The sequence below is a fragment of the Pristis pectinata genome, chromosome 16, assembly GCF_009764475.1.
Source record: "Pristis pectinata isolate sPriPec2 chromosome 16, sPriPec2.1.pri, whole genome shotgun sequence".
In the NCBI taxonomy this organism is placed as follows: Eukaryota; Metazoa; Chordata; class Chondrichthyes; order Rhinopristiformes; family Pristidae; genus Pristis; species Pristis pectinata.
The window spans coordinates 44333009-44354791 of record NC_067420.1 but is presented as its reverse complement, the minus strand read 5'-3'; the positions used below and the strand labels follow the sequence as shown (position 1 = coordinate 44354791).

Here is a 21783-nt window from a genome sequence, read left to right as displayed (position 1 = left end):
CCCTCGTACTCCAAGGTCTTCACCTCTGACGACAAGCGTGTCATGGGACACCTTCTCAGATGCAGTCTGGAAGTCCACAGAAGCACATCAACCACTCATTGACCCTGTGCGGTGTTGCACGACAGAGCTCTGTCACACGCTGCCCATGTGACTCTCTCCAATCAACCCACACCTTTCCACATGTAAACACTTATCGTATTCCAGAACATTATCCACCATGGAGGCTGCACTGACGGGTCAGGAATGATGAGGCTGGTTCCTACACCCCATTATTAAGATCTCTTTATTAGTCACATGAACGCAGAAACACACAGTGCATTGCATCTTTTGTGTAGAGCTTTGAACAAGTCGGTAACATTTACAATTTTCCAGGCCTGGGGCACCACCCCACAATCTACAGGTAGTGCCTGGGACCTCTGCAGTTTCCTTACCCCCCCCCCCCCCCCCCCAGCATCCTTGGGCACATCCCATCTGGAACAGGTGATTTATCCAGTCTAACTAATGCCTCCATCCCCTGCATAAACCCACCCACATCCTGCCTCCCTCTCTGTGCCCAGGAGAACAGCCAACCCCTTCAGTTTATCCCTGGAGCTGAAAGCGCGGGCTCCTGGCAATGATGCAGGAAATGCCCCCTGTGTGATGTGACCCTGACATCCTGCCTCCAATGAGTGAACACAACTGGGCACAACACTCCAGCTGTGCCCGTACACAAATTCCACATAACTTTCAGCAGCTGGCTGTGTGAGGCGCTATCTGAAGGCAACAGCTTATCACGTACCAGGCCAGTCTTGGACCAAGTCTGCTCTGTGTTGTAGCACGGACCCCACCCAATCCCTGGCCAAAGGCATGTGGCCAAGAGCCAATGGTACCCGGGCCCCTACCCTCCCCTCCTCCTCCCCAGGGGTACCTGTCAGAACGTGTCAACAGCTCCCATCGGCTGAAGGCGTCCACCTTCTGGTTGAGCCGGGCCTTGAGGAAGCAGTGGAAGAGGTCAGTCTTCAGAAGCTGTGCAGGACGAGAGGCAAGGTCAGCTCCACCAATCAGCTCAAGGCAGCAGGACCCCTGACCCATCCCCCCGGCAACAGGTCACCAACACACCCATCGACAACACCCAACGATACACCCACCGACAACTCCCCAACCAACAACATGCCCACCAACACACCTGTCGAAACACTCACTGGTACACGCTGGGGTGTCATCCAGGGCACTGACACACCCAGCAACAGGCCCATTGATACAGCGGGTGACACAATTACGGAGACAGCCAGCACACCCGTCCCTCACTCACCGACACACCCGTCCCTCACTCACCGGGACTCATGGCATCACATCGACTGACCCACCAACGCCCACAGTCACACTTGCAGATGTGTTCACCGACACACCCCACAACACATGCAATAACACCATCAGTGACCAACTAACTGAGTCACTGACAAACACAGCAAATGGTCTTCATTCACCGTGACACCCTTCTGTCTACACACTGGCTTCACTGTTAACTGTCGGAACCGAAGGGAGTTCTCTGGAAACTGTGCTGTGATTAACTAGAAACCCTCAGAGCATCTCCTGCAAGTGTCTCCAGAGATGCTGCACAGGAATCCACGGCAACCCGGCACCCATGGGTGGCCAATGGATCGATCCTTTGAGCAACAGACAGGCCCAGCTGTTGTGCACATCTGCATAGCTGACAGCCAATGTGGCGGGGAACATCTGGGCCAATCTTTGGGAAAGCCAGTGATGATCACAGGAGACAGTCCCAGGTGCACCAAACCCCAACCCACACTAACCCCAAACCCAACCCAAAATCCAAACTACGCTAGCACCAACGCCAAACCCAACCCAAATCCCAAACTCAATCCCCAACCCTGAACTACACTAATCCCAACCCCAAACTCAACCCAAACCCCAACCCTTACCCACACTAACCCCAACCCAAAACCCAAACTATGCTAACCCCAACCCCATGGGCTGTTGGAGGACACTTCAGGCAGTGGGACATCACAGTTGGCCCCGTTACTCACACTGACGTAGAAGGGTTGGGCAGCCGGCTGCCGTGTGTCCAGGAACTCCTTCTTGATAAACACACGGTGCTTGAGGTTCAGGTGTTTGGGGACATCCCTGGGAACAGACAGACATCTTCAAATGAACTTTGGTCACACGAGCAGACGGGCAGGGGCAGGGTTGGCCTTGGAGCCGTGGGCAGTGCAGAGGGGTCCCTGGGTGCCCAGTCTCCCCCTACCTGTAGCACCTTTAAACCTGGGCACACTGCTTCCTGACCCCGTCTCTGTCCACAGTGCTCCTGTTGGACAGGGGAGTTACGTGGTGTGCCCACTGTCATGGAGTCTGGAACAGTCAGTCTGACACTTACTGTCTCAGGCACAAGTTCCCGATGTTATCCCAGTTAATATTCTAACTTTTAGTTCACTTTTCTTTAGATGTTACACAGTAACATGATAAATTTTCCAATGAATGAGGGGAGTTTGAAGGGAGACACAAGAGACTGCAGACGTTGGAATCTGGAGCAACACACGGTTCATCGAAGGACTGAGAGTGTCTGTGCCCATGTCCGTGCCCGTGTCTGGGTGGGGGTAGCAGGAAGCAGAATCCAGGGCTCATTGGGACGCCTGAACAACCAGAGAGCAAACTGTCAGAGTTTAGGGTGAACAATATGCAAATAAAGTAGCACTTTTTGGGATTCATACGTACGACAAGTCCTCGTCCACGCAGAGAGGGGAATGGGACCCGACCGAGGCAGCTGCTGGTGAAACGGCCCAGACAATCTCCAGAGCCCTCTGTCCCCTTGCTCACCCTCTGTACCTACTCCAGTTTCACTCCGAGTTCCCGTGTCCTGGCCACTGTTGTAATTCCCAGAGGAGCTGGTGAGGTTCCCCCACCCGGCCCCACCCTCTGCTTCCTCCCGCCCCCGGGTTGGGGACTGACCTCAGCAGACTCCCGATGAGCTGCAGGAAGATGTGTTGGATCTGCTGGTTGAGCTGGTGTCTGTGGAGCTGTTCCCTCTCGCGGGCGGACGCCAGGCTGGTGCACGAGGCCAGGTGAGACAGCGCTAGTTCCGAGTTCACCTGGAGCTGCCGGACACTGCGACACAACACAGGGCAAAGGTCAGCAGGCAGCACAGAGGTCAAAGGGTAACCAGCAAGGTGCAGGGGCCAGAGGTCAGCGAAACAACCAATGGTCACGCATGTTGTATTTGTGATGGAGCAAACACACTCAAGTTGTCTGAGAACCTTTCAGATTCCAGATGTGATGGTGGGACTCAACAATGGAACAGATCGTTCAGCCCTTCCAGCCCATTCTATCACTCCACAAGCTCACTGCCGATCCAGTTGGTTCCAGAACCCTCCGTACACTCCTCGCAATAAAATCCATCCCGGTTCTGACATTTACGACCAGCCCCTCCCCTCTGGAGGAAGCCCTGATAATGTGACCCCTCCCGCAGAGAGCACCGTGCCTGACCGGTGGGGCAGACACCGCGAATGTCTGGTGCAGAGCTGGGGGGAGGGTGGGGGGAGGCGAGGCGAGGCGAGGGGGGCGCAGAGTCTCCCACCTCTACTCTCACCCAGGGGCCTCCAACACCAGGTCCGTGTCACCACCGTCACCTTGGCAACCGTCCACTTTCCTTGTTCCCTGATGCCCGTACAACCTAATCCCATCTGCCTGCACAAGGCCCACGTCCCTCCGCTCCCTGCCTGTTCATCCATCTCTCTAAATGCCTCATGCCTCCACCACCACCCCTGGCAGCCCGTTCCAGGCACCCACCGCTCTCTGTTTAAAAAAACTTGCCCCGCACACCTCCTTTAAACTTTCCTCCACTTGCCTTAAAGCTATGCCCTCTAGTATTTGACATTTCCACCCTGGAAAAAGACTCCATCTACCCTCTCTCTGCCTCTCATAATTTTATATATTCCAAAAGTTCACCTCTCAGTCTCCGATGCTCCAGAGAAAACAACCCAAGTTTGTCCAACCTCTCTGGATAGCTAATCCTCTCCAATCCAGGCAGCATCCTGGTGAACCTCTTCTGCACCCTCTCCAAAGCCTCTGCATACTTCCTATAGTGTGGTGACCAGAACTGCACACAGTGCTTCAAATGCAGTCTAAAAAGTAAAAAAAAACACCCCTCTAGCACTAGCCTCTATGACCAACCTACCATCTCACCATGTATCCCACAGGATTAAGATTCTGGACCATCCTACCTTGAAGGACCTTGCCAAGTTCCATGTAGACAATGCCCACTGCCCTGCCCTGTCAATTATGTTCATTACCCCCTCAAAAAACTCAGTCATTTCCCCCACACAGAGCCATGCCGACTATCCCCGAGGTCCACGCTTTTCCAAATGTGAGTAAATTGTATCCTGAAGAATCTTCTCCAACAATTTCCCTACCACTGGTGCAAGGCTCACAGCTATAATTTCCTGGTTTGTCCCTGTTGCCCTTATTAAACAAAGAAACAACATTGGCTGTTCTCCAGTCCTCTGGCACCTTGCTCATGGTGAGAGAGGACACAATGATCTGTGTAGGCCCCAGCAATCTCCTCCCTCGCCTGCCTCATTATCCTGGGTTAGATCCCATTCGATTCTAGGGACTTAGGGATAGACTCCGGGGGATAGTCAACATGGCTTTGTGTGTGGTAGGTCATGTCCAACCAATCTTAGAGTTTTTCGAGGAGGTTACCAAGAAGGTCGATGAGGGGAAGGTGGTAGACGTTGTCTAGCAAGGCCTGTGACAAAGTCCCGCATGGGAGGCTGCTCCAGAAGCTTAAGTCACTTGGCATTCAGGATGAGGTAGCCAATTGGATTCAACATTGGCTTAGCAGGAGAAGCCAGAGAGTGGTAGCAGATGATTGTCTCTCTGACTGAAGGCCTGTGACTAGTGGTGTGCCGGAGGGATCGGTGTTGAGTCTGTTGTTGTTTATCATCTATATTAATGATTTCGATGATAATGTGGTAAACTGGATCAGCAAATTTGCGGATGACACCAAGATTGGGGTGTAGTGGACAGCGAGGAAGGCTATCAAAGCTTGCAGAGTGATCTGGACCAGCTGGGAAAATGGCTGATGGAATTTAATGCAGACAAGTGTGAGGTGTTGCACTTTGGGAGGATGAACCAGGGTAAGACTCACACTGTGAATGGTAGGGCACTGAGGTGTGCGGTAGAACAGAGACCTGAGAATACAGATCCATAGTTCCTTGAAAGTGGTGTCACAGGTAGAAAGGGTTGTAAAGAGAGCTTTTGGCACATTGGCCTTCATAAATCAGGGCATTGAGTACAGGAGTTGGGATGTTATGTTGAAGTTTAATCCCTGGAGCGCAGGAGAATGAGGGGCGATGTTATAGAGGTATACAACATTATAAGGTGAATGCAGACAGGCTTTTACCCCTCAGGTTGGGTGAGACTAGAACTAGAGGTCATAGGTTTAGGGTGAAAGGTGAAATATTTAAGGGGAATCTGAGGGGGAACTACTTCACTCAGAGGGTGGTGCGAGTGTGGAACCAGCTGCCAGCGGAAGTGGTGGATGTGGTTCAATTGTAACATTTAACTGAAGTTTGGATAGGTACATGGATGTGGGCAGAATAAAATGGTGTCAGTGGGTGGTTGATGGCCGGCATGGACTCGATGGGCCGAAGGGCCAGTTTCTCCGCTGTCTGGCTCCAGAGAGGGAATGGGAACAACGGTCGGGGGGAGGCTCCAGCAGCCTGGGCTCAGGGAACCACATCGAGCGGCCCTGACGGACCCCTTACCTGGTGAGGAACTGCTCTGTGATGGCGGTGGGCAGTGGAGGGGTCTCCACCTTCTTGTACAGGGTGGTCAGGATCCTGCCGTTGTCGATGTCCACCAGGACCAGCTCCTCCACCTGCAGTGGGAGGAGAGAGGTGTCAGTGCCACAGACCCAGGCCTGGGGACCACTCCCACAGGGAAGGGATGGATTGGGAAGGCCAGGACTGCTTCCACAGGGGAGGGATGGATTGGAAAGGCCGGGCCTGGCTGCGGAGAGGTGGATTTCAGAGTTTCCATGTCCTGGGAAGCGATGACAGGAAGGAGAGGCCATTCGGCCCCTCAACCCCAGTCATAATGGATTGGCAACCCAACTCCCTCTGTACAGCCTTGCCTCACGTGGCATGGAGAGGGAGGGGGGAAATGCCTTTGTGTGGCGTGGAGAGGGAGGGGGGAAATGCCTTTGTGTGGCGTGGAGAGGGAGGGGGGAAAGGAACAGAAAATGGGACCAAACAAACATTCAGAATAAGGCAGGGTTGAGACTGCAGTGATATTTATGGTGGTGTGGGGGGGGGGGGTGGAGCTGGAGGGAGAGTGGTGGTGGGAGGGGTGGGAATGGCGGTGGGAGGGGTGCAGATGGTGGCAGAGGGAGGATGGGAGTGGTGGTAGGGGTGGTGGTGAGGGGGTGGGAGTGGCAGTGGGGGGGGGGGAGAGTGGGGTGGTGGTGGGGGTGCTGGTGGATGGCGGGGGGGGGGGGTGTCGGGAAGACCAGGCTGACAATCACAGAGGGGTGTCGGGGGGGTCCACTGACCCAGCCGACCTCCCCCCCACCCCCCACACGATGCTCAGCACATCCCACAGCCAGGATGGCAGCGGGTCCCGGGACAGCTTGTGTTGCAAATCCGCTGCTGCCAGGAGAGGGCGATACTGAGGGAGGGTCACACTGTGGGAGGGGCGGTGCTGAGGGAGGGGCGGTGCTGAGGGAGGGGCGGTGCTGAGGGAGGGGTGGTGCTGAGGGAGGGGCAGTGCTGAGGGTCACGCTGTGGGAGGGTCTCGCTGTGGGAGGGTCTCGCTGAGGGAGGGTCTCGCTGAGGGAGGGTCTCGCTGAGGGAGGGTCTCGCTGAGGGAGGGTCTCGCTGAGGGAGGGGCGGTGCTGAGGGAGGGTCATAGTCGGAGGGGCAGTGCTGAGGGAGTGTTACTAAGGGAGGGGCGGTGAGGGAGCTGACATTTTGGGGGGGGGGGGGGAGGCGGAGGAATTGTGGGCAGAAGTTCCACCATTGGGTGCGGCGGTCCCCGTGATATCCCCCCGGGGCCGGGGTTGGAACCCCCGGGAGCGATACTGACCTCACTGATGGTGTCCATGTGGCGGGAGTGACAGCCCATGAGGAAGACGGTGGGAGCCATCACCAGGTCGAGCATCTGAGTGGCCAGAACCGGGATGTAGGGATGGCGCCACCGCAGGGGCTGCAGGAAGTGCAGGAAGCTCTGGGTGACCAGCGTCAGCAGAGGCCAGTGGCTCGAGAGGAAGACCAGGCGCCGCTCAGTCAGGATGTTGGTCAGGATCTGCCGGGGACAGAGACACAGTGACTGAGGGCAGGGAGAGGCCAGCACCAGCAGCACCAACAGCAGGTATTTGAGACAGTCACACACACACAAAGGATCAAACACCCACAGCATCCACAGGAAGGGGAAAAGCTGGATGAGAAATGGCCCGAGTGAAACAAGATGAAGGTCTAATGACCGGGGGTGGCCTTCCTCAGGGGGCAGCACTGACACCTTGCTTTAGCGCCACATATAGATCATTTGGGACTGAACCCTAGTGGGAATCATTATGATGCTTTCCTGGCCACGGCTAATAGTGGGAAGGAAAGTTCCGGAATGCAGGACGATATTAGGAAGTGAAAGTGTGGAGATGGGTGGGGTGATACATTTGTCGGGGGGGAGGGGGCAGTGAGCAAACAGATTGGGAAACACGTGGTAAATGTGCGAAGCACGGCTGGTGATGAGTCAGCACGCGGGAGTGACTCACGTGACCCATGAGATGGAACATCTGCTGCAGTGCAGCTAATCGTGGATCAGAAAGTGGAAGTCAGGACATCAGGTGCCAGTTCTCACTGCTGGGTCAGAGGCGGGGAGGGTTTGCAGCTTCGTATTCCTGGGTGTCACCATCTGGGATAAACTGCCCCGGGCCCAGCACACGATGCAATCACGAAGGCGGCGCGCCGGCTACTTTCTGAGAAGCTGAAGGAGAATCAGCACGTCGCCAGACCTCCACGCGCGCAGACGGAGACACCGGGGACGGCAGACACTGGAACCTGCAGCAACACACAATCTGCTGGAGGAACTCAGTGGGTCGAGCAGCGTCTGTGGGGGAAAATGCAGGGTTTCGACCTGAAACATCGACAATTCCTTTCCTCGCACAGATGCAGACTGCCGAGTCCCTCCAACAGGTTGTTTTTACAGATCTACTGTTGGGAGTATCCTGATTGGTTGCACCGTGGCCTGGTACAGCAATTCAAATGCACAGGGATGCAGACAGCAGTGGACACAGCCCGGTCCATCACGGGCACAGCCCTCCCCACCACTGACAGCATCTACAGGAGGCTCTGCCTCAAGGCAGCAAAATCTATCATCACGGATCCCCACCATCCAGGCCATGCCCTCTTCTCACTGCTACCATCAGGCAGGAGGTACAGAAACCTGAAGTCCCACACCATCAGGTTTCCTACAACCATCAGGTTGTTGAACTGACCTGCACAACGCGAACCCTACCTCAGCAACGGGACACTGCGGACCTCCTCTTGTACTGCCATGGACTCGTCTCTGATTGTGTCTCGTGTCCTTTTTTCTCTCTTGCTTCACTGTATGTATAATTTATGCTCTGTGTGTTGTCCATACCTATGTACCTGTGATGCTGCTGCAAGCAAGGTTCTCATTGGACCAGTACCTCACCGCACTTGTGCACATGGCAATAAACTCGACTTGACATGAGAAGGCAGAGAGAGATGTGGAGTGCGGGGCCACAGATCCTTGAATGGAGCAGGACTGGTGGGTCGGAATCTTCATGGGATACAGGCCTTCCTTGCATCATCCTGGAGCAGGGAGGTTGGGGTAGAGCACTGTACAACACTCGCTGGGCAACAGTTGGAGTACTGTGTCCAGGGCTGGGCACCACACTACAGCAATGGAGAGGGTGCAGAGGGGACTAAAGACTCTTTCAAATTTCTCCAGATGTACAGTGGAGAGCGCTCTGACTGGTTCCATCACCATCTGGTATGGAGGCTCCAATGCACAGGATCGCAAGAGGCTGCAGAGGGTTGTCGACTCAGCCAGCTCCATCACGGGCACAACTCTCCCCACCATTGAGGACATCTTCAAGAAGCGGTGCCTCAAGAAGGTGGCATCTGTCACTGAGGACCCTCACCACCCGGGACATACCCTCTTCTCGTTACTTCCATCGGGGAGGAGGTACAGGAGCCTGAAGACTCACACTCAATGTTTCAGGAACAGCTTCTTCCCCTCCACCATCAGATTTCTGAACTGTCCATGAACCCATGAACACTGCCTCGTTATTCCCTTATTGCACTATTTATCTATTTTTGTAACTTACAGTAATTTTATGTCTTTGCACTGTACTGCTGCCGTAAAACAACACATTTCACGACATATGTTGGTGATAATAAACCTTGTTCCAAAAATGAGGTACATTAGATGAGAGATCAGAGGTTGGGAATGCTCTCCTCAGATCGAAGGAGACGGGGGGGGGGGGGATTTAATTCAGGTGAATAACATCATGGGAGGCCCAGGCAGGGTGAATGGGGACATCCTATTCCGTCAGCAGGAGAGAGCAGCTGACGGAACAGGACACAGCAGCCCAGGGCTCAGCCAGTGGCTGACGGGCTGCAGTAGGTTGGGTGTGGTGACCCCTGCCCCAGAGAAGGTGGCAGTGGTCCCAGAGGGAGAGGGGGCGGCAGGGAGCAGAGGCAGGCTGGAGGGAAGCTGGGGCGGGGGGGGGGGGGGGGGTTTGGAGGAGTGGAGGAGGTGGGGATGAGGGGGCTGGAGGGGGTTGGTGTGGGGCAGGAAAACCACAATGGAGCAGGTGGACTGCACCGTCCATCTGCATGCTCAAGCCCCATGTACACGCCATAGACACACATGCACATGCCACACACACACACACACACACACACGTGTATCTCCCATTACCTGTAGGACAGTTTCAGGCGTGAAGCAGAGGAACGGCAGGTGCAGACTGATGTCAATCACCGGACTGTTCACATCTTCGGGAGGTGAAAGCACGATATTGAGTGGCCCCAGTTCAAAGCTCTGAGCACGCAGGGGTCCGGCCATGGGGGGGGAGAGGCAGATGTCAGTGGTTACTTCACATACACACAACGGTTAAACATTCTGTCTCCACGTGTCGATCCAGCCCAGGACCCTGAAGCAGATGAACCGTCTCCTGCCCCCTGCTTGGGCCTGAGCTCAGCGAATGCACTCTGGAAAAGGGCAGGGGAGGGGAGGGGGAGGGGGGAGGGGGGGAGGGGGAAGGAGGGATGGAGGGGGGAATGTCTCCAGTACCCTCAGTATACGCATCCACATACACACCCCTCCACACACACGTACGTGGAGCCAGACGCCGGTTCCGTGTTTAGAACAAAGACCTTACCAGCTGGAGTGAGCCGGGTGGGGGACAGGGAACCAGCGCGAGCTGGGCAGCAAACTCGTTCACCGTCTTCTCAAACTGAGGCTGGCTGCAGGCTGTGAGTTCAGGCAGCAGGCTGGCAAGGAAGGTGCGGCTGTTACTGGACTGGCCGATTGCAACAAGCCCACACCATAACCCAAAGTGGTGCCCAGTCCCAGGGCCACCGCACGGCTCGGGATAATGGGCACGGAAACCCATCACCCTGTCTGCAGGCAGGAGGTCGCCAAGGTCATGGTGTCCTCTGCCCAGGATGGTGATGTACTAATCTGGGAGAGGGTGTCCTGGCGAGTGCAGGACCAGTCATCGCACCATGCTCAGGGATAGCAGAGTAGATTCAATGGGCCGAGTGGCCTAATTCTGCTCCTATGTCATATGGTCTTATGGTAATTAGTCGTTGGTTCATTATTGTCACTTGTACTGAAGTCCAGTGAAAAACTTGTCTTGCACACAGATCGTACAGGTCAATTCATCACATCAGTACATCAAGGTAGTACAGGGGATATAAGTACAGTAACAGGATGCAGAATAAAGTGTCACAGTTACAGAGAAAGTGCAGTGCAGGCAAGGGCCACGACGAGGTAGATTTTGAGATCAAGAGTTTATCTTTATCCTGTGAGGTTCATTCAAGAGTCTTATAACAGCGGGATAGAAGCTGTCCTTGAGCCTGGTGATACGTGCTTTCAGGCTTTTGTATCTTCTGCCGATGGGGGGGGGAGAAGACAGAATGTCCGGGGTGGGAGGGGTCTTTGATTATGTTGGAATTGGAATATTGTCATATGTACCGAGGTACAGTGAAAATCTCGTCTTGCATAGCATTCATACAGATCATTTCATTACACGGTGCATTGAGGTAGTACAAGAGAAAACAATAACAGAATGCAGAATAAAGTGTGACAGCTACGGAGAAAGTGCAGTGCAGGCAGACAATAAAGTGCAAGGTCATAATGAGGTAGATTGTGAGGTCAAGAGTTCATCTTATTGTACTAGGCAACTGTTCAATGGTCTTATAACAGTGGGGTAGAAGCTGTCCTCGAGCCTGGTGGTACGTGCTTTCAGACTTTTGTATCTTCTGCCCAACGGGAGGGGGAGAAGGGAGAATGTCCGGGGTGGGTGGGGTCTTTGATTATGTTGGCTGCTTCACTGCGGCAGTGAGAAGTGTAGACAGAGTCCATGGAGGGGAGGCTAGTCTTCTTGATGGACTGGCTGTGTCCACAGATCAGAGAGATCGGGAGAGTGATGGGGGGAGCAGGCAGGGTGGTTTGGGCAGTCACAGACCCGAATCCAGGGTTGGACACCATCTCCCTCAGTGAAACACAACATTCTGGGTGAGGGTGTGAACAGTCAGAGGCCATGCTCCACACATCGGGAAATGGAGGGATGAGGTGCTGCCAGAAGAGTTGAAGGAATTAGGGAGGGGATTGAGATGGAGGACCTTGAAGGACCCAATCCCCAGATTATCCCCATGTCAGTGTCAGTGAGACCAGACCCAGGAGGGGGATGGAGGTGAACGAGAGGCCAGAGAGATGGGCAGGAGGAAAGGCTTTAAGATCCCTGAGAACTGGGAGCGTTCTGGGGAGGTGGAATCTGTCTGGGCCAGATGGGTTGGACCCCTCCAGGAGGGGGAACCAATCCCCTGGGGGGTGGGTTTACTGGTGTGGTGGGGAGGGTTTAAATTCCAGGGGAGGGAAGCTGTGCAAAGATTCAGAGGATGGAAGGCAGGACGTGAGTGAGAGGGTGTGGAGGGAAGAGCAAACTGAGGCAGGAACACAGACCCAGGTCGGGGGTCTGTCTGCATGTGGGGGAAACCGTCCTGGCTCTGAGGGGCTTGAGGGTCACTGTGTGCAGAAGATCGAGATGCCACCAACCAGCCTGAGCTCTCTCTGCCTGCCAGCCTATTGTGTCCCCTCCCCACCCTTCCCTCCATCCCCCTCCCCACCCCTCAACCCATTGCCTCCACCCCCTCCCCAACCTTCCCTCCCCCCACCCACCCTTCCCTCCATCCCCCTCCCCACCCCTCATCCCATTGCCTCCACCCCTCAGCCCAGCCCTCCCTCCATGCTCCAACACCTCAGTGGGGGGGGGGGGGGATGGTTTACACTGCTCCTCTGTCTGACCTGCTGGTACATTTACCCTGTTTTCTCCTGTATGCCCCCCACCCGGTGGTGGGGGGGGGAGGGTTTGCAGAGCACTCCCCCCCCACCCCCCACACAGGGGGAGGGTGTGCAGAGTGCCCACTTACCAGGAGAGGCAGTCCTTCAGCGCGGTGTAGTACGGGAACCTGGTGATGACACAGATTGCGTACGGGACCCACAGGGGGTCAGCTGAGTCCAGGGGGTCCGCAGGATACAGGTCACTTTCCTACAGGAAGAACCATTGTGACAGACAGTTGTAGTTACCCCTCCCTCCCTACAGAGGGCAAGGGCACCCCGCTGGGCTGGAGCCCCATACCTGGTCTTCGGTGGTCCCAACAGGCAAACACCCCACTGACCTGATCCAGCCTCAGCACAGGTAACCTCACACCCCCAGGGGAGGGACGAGCCTCAGCCCTCCCCACACTCCCACCCCCACCCCAGGCCTCAGCCCCACCCCTGGGCCTCAGCACTCCCCTGGGCAGGTGGTTGGATGAGCTGCCCCTATAGTTTACCCCCTCTCATCGGTACTGAGGGAGGGTCACTGTGGGAGGGGTGGTGCTGAGGGACTGGTCTCCAATGCCAGCACCGGAGGGAACAGCGAACGGCGGGAGGTTTCACCTCACCTTGATCTCTCGGTGAACCCGCAGCACCACTCCCTGCTCTCGGTTCCCCAGGATGTCCGTCAGCACCAGGAAATGGAAGGAATCCGCCTTCCCTTCCGTGTCGAGCTTAAATCCATCTGGGAAGGTGCAGGGAGAGGGGGAGACGGAGGGGGAATCACATTCAAACAGACACAAAGTTAGAGAGGGAGACAGAGGGGGGAGATGAGGGGGAGGAGGGGGGAGGGGGGAGGAGGGGAGGGGAGGGGAGGGAGAGAAGTGGAGAGATGGACAGAATGTAAAGGGCGAGGAACGGAGACAGATAAAGAGGAAGTGAAAGAGAAACAAAATGAGGGAGGGAGAGAGAGAGGGAGGGTGAAGTCATGAGAGAGTGGGAGGATGAGGGGGACACAGACGGGAGGGGTGGAGGTACAGAGAGAGCGAGAGGCAGGTGGGGAGGGGCACAAGTGAAAATTTCAATTTCATCTTATTCCAAGTTTTATTACCCAACTCGCCCAAGCTGCAGAGATCCATCGGCTCTGGGTGGATGATAACGTCAACACACCTCACTGTCCCTGCTGCCCTCAGCGGGTGGGGCAGCCTCTCTCCGTCAGTACCGTACTGCCTGACCACTGCGGCCCAGTCCCATTGTCCAAACAGCCACAGGAGACGGCACACGCTGGAATCTGGAGCGCACACAATCTGCTGGAGGAACTCAGTGGGTCAAGCAGCGGCTGTTGGGGGGGGGGGGGTGTGGTGGGGGGAGGAATTGTCTCAGGACAAGGGTTCCTCCCCCCCCCACAGATACTGCTCGACCCGCTGAGTTCCTCCAGAAGATGGCTAATTGTCCAAACTCTCTCTCTCTCTCACTGTCGGAGAGAGATGAGGCTGAACCACTGGAGTCCCTGCAGGTGCCAGAGCTGGGGAGGGTGGGGGGGGGGGTGGGGGCGCGGTGTGCAGCACCCATAGGGACACGGACAGGAGGAGGACATTGTCCCTTAAGCCCACGGCTGACCTACTCAGCCTGGCTCCATCACCCTCCATCCCCTCCCCAAACACAGATCCATCCACCCAGGTCCTGAGGGTCTCATCTGACCTCTCGACTCCATGGAGGGTGAGATGGAGTGGTGGGGGGGGGGGGGTGGTGGTGGGGGGAGAGGGGGGGCTCAGACGGGTCTGTGGATGGGAAGGTTTAGAGGAATTTGGGCCAAGTGCGGAAAGATGGCACTGACTCAGACGGGAATCTTGGTCGGCACGGTCCAGTTGGTCCGAAGGGCCTGTCTCCGTGCCGAGTTCACTCTGATCCCTGGTGGAGGACCGAGGGAAGGGGCGGGGCAGGTCAGGTCAGCTGCAGGATACAGAGCAAGATCCCATGACCGACTCCTGCCCCCTCCCTTACATCCGCTCCACTCTCCCTCCTCCTGTTCCAATCTGCCCTCAAGCAGAGATCCCGAACTGCCTCACCTGGGAAGCACAGCTCCGGCAACCCACACAGATCCATTCCCCTGGGAATCCCAAGCTGCTCCTTCGGGAGTTCCGTGTTGCTGAAGAGTTGCCCCGATGGGAGACTCGTCGCACTGTTTTCCTCCAGCTTGTTCGCAAAGGCCTCCGGGTTGGCCGGAGAGCTGATGAACGGTGGTGCGTGAATGGACAGGATCTCCGGGGAGACATTGGAGGCTTCTGAACCATCACTGTGCAGATCCTTCAAAAGATACAGGGTTAGGAAGCAGGAAACCACAGCTTCTCACAATAGGTGACTGCAGAACATCTCCTCCATCGGGCAGTGTGCTGATTTTGTTAAGAAAACTTCATTGGGCCACAGCGAGGCCAGGAAAGGCACGAAGATAGACCTTGGCAGGTAGGACAGCAAGACTTGAGGACCGAGGTGGGAAAGAAGCTCAAAAGTGTCAAGGTCCTGAGGAAGATTTGGAGCGGAGCAAAGCCACTGAGGATCCACAGGGAGAGTCCGAGATGTCCCGCTGATGCCAGGCCCAGGCAGAGATGTGGGCTGGAGGAGGGCACACGAGACCCCCAGAAAACAAGGGCTGGAAGGGCTTGGGGAAGGTGGGGTACAGAGGACGAGGACACCGGCAGATGGAGGAAGGAACATGGCTGAGTCTTCAGGAAAAGGAAAGAGAGCAGATTCTGATTGGTCCGTTCTAAAGCTGGGGGACAGGAGGATGAAGTGACGGACACGTTTCATTCCCTGCGCTCCAGAGGGCATTGCTTTGGAAGGAATGACGATATCGGGATGAGTTCATACAACAATTTCACCTGCTCCATCTGACCCCACACCCACCATTCCCTGATCCATCTCTCCTCACTGGCCCGTCCAGCTCTCCCCCTGTGTGAGTGGTCTGGAAACCCCTCAGCAGACACGCCGCCCTTGGCCTATCACTGACCGCTCCTGCAAACATCTCCATAGACCTGGGATCTGGGACCCCCCCCCCCCCCACCATCCCTTCCACTGTGGTGGGACATCAGCAGTGGAGCACTCCTGCCCCTGACAAGAGGCCCTTGGACCACGAGCACCTGGAGATGCTGCTCACCCCCCCAGGTGGGGCAGGGCTGGGGTCCTGGAGATGCTTGGGGTCTGCAAACTGCCCAGGATAGGGGGGGATCATCTCAGGGCAGCCCCCGGACCCAAGGGGAAGCCCTTGTCAGGTAACATTCCCCGGACCGACCTGGTCAGAGTGCATCAGGAAGAGTTGCCTGGTACAGCAGCACAGGAAGAGGCCACGGACCTGGCCACAACTGATTCGTTGCCCAACACCAATTACCCCCCCCCCCCCCACATCGGACGGAACCCACACGTACCCCCTCCAGCACCGGGCGTCCTTCACGGAGCACATGGAGGACATTCAGCCCTGAGCCGGTGCTGTGCGAGATCAGCTGCTGAACCCCACTGATCCCTCACAGGTGGAGGGAGGGGGAGGGAGAAGGGGCAGGTGGAGGGAGGGGGGGGGAGGGGGGCAGTGAGCTGGCCCAGCCGGGAAATCCCCCCAACCCCCCACCACCCCCCCCCCCCCCAAAGTGACAGGCAGGACCCTGGGGAACCTGACCCACCTTGACCCCAGCTGACCCCATCAGACCCTACCTGCAGCAGCCGTGCGAGGCCCTGGGGCCGGACACCAATGACGAGGCACATGTCGAGCAGTCGGTGACTCTGCAGCCGGACGCCAGCGTCTCCGGCCACCAGCTCGCTCGCCTCTGCCATCCTGCGGAAGGTCTGGGCTGCAGCTGGAGAGGGAAGGGAGATCGGTCAGCATTCGCTCCTGACCGCTCAGCAGGTCAGTCCTGGCCTGGGGCTGTGACGTCCATCACTTGTGGCTCACGGGCAGGAAGTCCCGCTGCACCAGCTGTCAGAGCCCCACCTGCTCATGATATTGCTGGGATACGTGGACAGAGAACGTTACTGTGGTGACCCCACGGTAGACTGATCACTCCCATGCCCCACCCCTTCTGTCTTTGGGATCATTCCATGCTTGGTCCCCCTCACCACCTGTAGCCCAAGTTCTGCTCCACCGTCCAACGGCCATGGGGCTCTGTCCCCTCCCCCTGCTCACTGTGCACAGGTATCGGCACACGTGTTCCTGTGTCCCGGGAACACGTGCTCCTCTGCTTCACCTTGTTGGCATGTGGCAAGTATGAACCATGGGTTCCCAGAAGACTTAACGAACCCCAGGACAGTGTTGATGCAGGGCCCTGGGACGGTCCCACGAGGACTGGGACAATGAACTAACAGCACTCCCCATGGTCAGGAATTTATGGGGGGGCAGGGTGGGGGGTGTATGAGCAATTAGTGCAAGAAATGCCCTTTGGCTGCATCAACATCAGGACCAGGACAGCAAGGGTTAATACTTTAGGTTCTGGCCGCTTATTTTGGCTCTTGCTGTTCCCATTTCAAAGCGCCCTGCTGCGTCTGCTTCTCCCTTTCTTCAGTCCCACAGTCCGTAACCTCGTGTCCCAGCACGTGCCTCACTGCGCCCTGCTGCCTGGTTCAGGGAGCCGCACCAGGTCCCAGGAGACTGCCTGCAGCCCACCACTGTGTGAGTGTGACTAAAGCGGAGACCAGCAACCCCAGCCCACCTCGTCTCCAATGGCGACGCATCATTGCATGGCCAGGAGGAGACGAAGCCCCAGAACATCCCCACCCTCAGTGATCAGCTCATCATTGCCACAGACAAGACGGAAGCAATTGTAACCACATGCAGAGGCGCCAAATGGATGATTTGTGAGTCTTCAGTCAATTAGATTCAGTCCAGTGACATTGGCCGGACCCTGGATACACCTAGAGCCGTGGGACCAGCAATATCCCAGCTGTAGTACTGAACACCTGAGCTCCAGGCCCGACTGTGCCTCCAGCCAAGCCGTTCCAGTACAGTTACAGCACTAGCATCTACCCGACTGTGGGAGATTGCCCAGCTATGTCCTGTTCACTACCAGTAGGACCAATCCGCTCCGGCTCATCACTGCCTAGTCCGCTCTCCATCAGCAGCAGGGTGACGGGAGCTGTCGGCAATGTTGTCTTCAACTGGCACTGACGTAGGCCTTCACCCGAACCATTAACTCTCTCTGCAGATTATTTACTCACCAAAACCTACTCACTGATGCCCAGTGTGGGATTCACCAGGACCACTCAGCTCCTGACCTCGTCGCGGCCTGGGTCCAAACACGGACCAAAGAGGCGAGGTTACAGTGACTACCCTCGACATCAAGGCAGCGTTTGACCGGGTCTGGCATCCCGGAGCCCTGGTGAGACCAAAGTCCTGGGCGTCAAGGGGAAGCGCTCTACAGGTTGGAGTCAGACCTTGCACACGAGGGGGACAATCATCCCAGCCCCGGACATCCCTCCAACAGTTCCCACGGCAGCATCCTCTTCATCAATGACCCTCCTTCCATCAGCAAATGTTTAGGAATGCTAATGGAACATTGCCCTTTGGTGCCAGGGGCTGGAGCAGAGAAGTGGAGAAGTTTCGATGCAACTTCACTGGATGCTGGTGAGCCCACACCGGGAGCACCGTGCACAGTTTGGTCTCTGTACCTAAGGAAGGATGTGCTTACGTTGGAGGCCGTGCAGAGAAGGTTCATGATGTTGCTTCCTGTTCTATCCGCCCACAAACTCTCAGCAAGCAGGCAGCCCGGGCCCAAGGGTGAAGGAATTTCTGAGCCCCGGTCCTGAGACCAGACCTCTGGTTCCGAATCTGAGGAGGAGGAGCCTCCCAGCACACATGCAATCTCAGTCACGTTTCATTCCTCCAGCTACAGTGAGTAGAGGCCAAGCTCTCCTCTCGGGCCAACCCTACCATCCCGAGGCTTGACCCTAGGCTGCACGGATTCCATGGAGACCAATGGTGTGGTGGTTAAGTCACTGGACTAGCAGTCAAAGTTTGGCCAAAGTTTGGTACAGCAACTGCTCTGCCCGGGACCGCAAAAAACCGCAGAGAGTTGTGGACACAGCTCAGCACATCACATCACGGAAACCAGCCTCCCCTCCATGGACTCTTGTCTACACTTCTCACTGCCTCGGTAAAGCAGCCAACATAATCAAAGACCCCACCCACCCCGAACATTGTCTCTTCTCCCCCCTCCCATTGGGCAGAAGATACAAAAGCCTGAAAGCACGTACCACCAGGCTCAAGGACAGCTTCTATCCCACTGTTACAAGACTATTGAACAGTTCCCTGGTACGAGAAGATGGACTCTTGACCTCACAAACTACCTCGTCATGGCCCTTGCACCTTATTGTCTGCCTGCACTGCACTCTCTCTGTAACTCTGACACTTTATTCTGCATTCTGTTACTGTTTTCCCTTGTACTACCTCAATGCACTGTGTGGTGAAATGATCTGTGTGGATGGCATGCAGAACAAGGTTTTACACTGTACCTCAATACAGGTGACAATAATAAACCAATTTACCAATTAAATTTACCAGTGATCCACAGAAACAAGTTCAAATCCCACCATAAACCAGAAATTCAAAATAAAGTGATTCTCAGTGACATTGAGATAACTCGCTTGGTGCGAGACCCCCTCTCCTTCACTGTGTCCTTCTGGGGAGTTAACGTGTTGTTCACAGTGGGTCTGGCCTCCATGTGATTCCAGACCCATTCTGCATTGCTTTAACTCCCTCTTCTGCTTTGGGGCAATTAAGGATGGGCCAATATGGTGGACTGCCAGTGATGAATGCATCGAAACATCTCCAGGCGAGGAAACCAAAACCTTACCAGGCCTGGTGTCACCAAAACCCCGAGCTGTTTCCCCAAGACTTCCTGTGGTAATGGTGCGGTGAGGCAGGGCCTCGCTCTCCAGGGCGAGGCGAGTGAGAGGCAGGAAGGTGGCCCGAGTGGTAAAATGTCCAGCTCCCTCCCCATGAGCTCGACCCTCGCCCCCTCCCCTGCCCCGCCGCACCGGTGGGGCGGTAGGATCAGCACTGGGTGCAGACTGAAGGTACCTGTTCGACTGCCAGAGTTAACTGCAGTCACTGAGTGAGGGGACGTTAGAAGCTGGTTCTGAAATGGGCACTGGTACAGGAGACACGATGTGAAGAGATTAAACCTATGGGTGCAGCGGGCCCGTCAGAAGAGTGTTTGTGATGAGAGGGTTGTCTGGAAACAGGAAACACCAAACAGACCTTGTTCTAACCAGAGAACTCAGACCTCTGCCATTCCCTACAACACAGCCCTGGGCCAGCGGTGGAGGTTGTCAAGAGATGATTCCCAAGTGGTGTGGGGGAAAGGTTCAAGGATGTTTCTGAAACTTCCATCAAAAAAATTATAACATCCCCATCACCTCCTGGGAATCCCCAGCACGCAGCCCCCCAACGACCCAAGAGCAGCATAAACGTAGAGGGAGCACCCTTGCGCTACAACTCCCCACCCCTGCCCCATCAGGAACCCCTCCACGAGGCAGAGTCCGTGCCTCACACACTGGCCTCGGAATTGGCGTGGAAGCAAGTCACCCTCGATCCCCAGGGACAGCCTGGGGGTGGGGAGAGGGTGATGGTGAGGGTATGGGAGGTAAAGGAATAGTTAGGGCTGGGGACGGCGTGATATCTGAGCTGGAGTCCCGAGCTGTCACCAATGCCTTAACTACAGAACCCTCCCACGTGGTAGTAACCACTGGCACTGCTGCAAGAAACGTGTCAAGAAATGCCTGCCACAATAAGGTGGACTCTGGACCTCACAATCTACCTCGTTATGGCCTTACACCTTACTGTCTACCTGCACCGCACTTTCTCTGTAGCTGTAACACTTTATTCTGCATTCTGTTATTGTTTTACCTTGTACTACCTCAACGCACTGTGTCATGAATCGATCTGTATGATCGGTGTGCAAGACAAGTTTTTCACTGGACCTCAGTACACGTGACAATAATAAACCAATTCCAATTCAACGAACCATGAGTCCAGGGGCGGAGTGCGGGCCAGGGACGTCTGTCTTTGGATCCTAAATAACTGTGATTCATGACTGGAGACGACTGGCCCAGAGTCACCGCATCAACCAAGTTCCACTCTTGTATGTTGAAACAAGAACATCACACATGGGGGATGAGGCCATTCAACCCCTCCACCCTGTTCTGTCACTCAGTGAGATCACAGCCAACCTCTCCCCTCAGCATCACTTTCCTGCACTGACCCCATCATTCTCCATGACGAAACCTCCACAACCGTCTTGGGCAGAGAATTCCACAGATTCACTACCTTTGCTTCAGAAATGTCCTCTGATCTCTCATGAATGGCCGACCCATTAACTTGGATCGGTGACCCCGGGTGCTGAACACCCCAGACAGGGGAAACCCCATCAGAAGATCCACCTTGCCAAACCCTGGAAGGATATTGCAGTTTTACTGACAGCACAAGTCATTCAGCTAAATCTCTGCTCAGACCACACATGTCCATCCAAGGATAGAACTAGACATGGCTCTCTCTCAGGGCAGGACTTGCACTGTAAATGGCAGGGCCCTGGTAGGGTTGTAGAACAGAGACCGAGGGGAGCAGGTACATGGTTCCCTGAAAGTGGCAACACAGGTACCTGGTGGTGGGAGAAGGGTCACCACAGGGTGGTGAAGGAGACGTTCGGCACACTGGCCTTCATCGGTCAGGGCACTGAGTACAGGGGTTGGGACATCACGTTACAGCTGTACAAGTTGTTGGTGAGACCACACTTGGAGCACAATGTGCGGTTCTGGTCGCTCAGCTATAGGAAGGACGTCATTAAGCTGGAGAGGGGGCAGGAAAGATTCACAAAGAAGTGACTGGGACAGGAGGGCTGGAGTTAGACTGGATTGGCCGGGACTGTTTTCCTTGGAGAGTAGGAGGCTTATAGAGATTAATGAGGGACAGAAAACATAGAACATAGAACAGTACAGCACAATACAGGCCCTTCGGCCCACCATGTTGTGCCAACCTTTAAACCTCGCCTAAGACTATCTAACCCCCTCCTCCCACATATCCCTCTATTTTAAATTCCTCCGTATGCTTATCTTGTAATCTCTCGAATTTGACCAATGTACCTGCCTCCACCACCACCCCAGGCAGCACATTCCACGCCCCAACCACTCTCTGGGTAAAAAACCTTCCTCTGATATCTCCCTTGAACTTCCCACCCGTTA

The 21783-nt window shown here is 55.6% G+C and overlaps 1 protein-coding gene across 1 annotated transcript in view; it reads right to left on the bottom strand.

Moving 5' to 3' along the window:
* The window catches only part of LOC127579057 (DENN domain-containing protein 3-like), a 743140-nt gene that overhangs the window by 27434 nt on the left and 693923 nt on the right, over positions 1-21783 (bottom strand). The window contains exons 3-11 of the mRNA XM_052031688.1: positions 13194-13317; positions 12678-12796; positions 10403-10514; positions 9943-10062; positions 7081-7299; positions 5763-5875; positions 2947-3102; positions 2028-2124; positions 908-1005 (exon numbers count right to left, since the gene is read on the bottom strand). Coding sequence (XP_051887648.1) covers positions 908-1005; positions 2028-2124; positions 2947-3102; positions 5763-5875; positions 7081-7299; positions 9943-10062; positions 10403-10514; positions 12678-12796; positions 13194-13317 — 1158 coding nt within the window. The remainder of the gene's footprint in view (positions 1-907; positions 1006-2027; positions 2125-2946; positions 3103-5762; positions 5876-7080; positions 7300-9942; positions 10063-10402; positions 10515-12677; positions 12797-13193; positions 13318-21783) is intronic.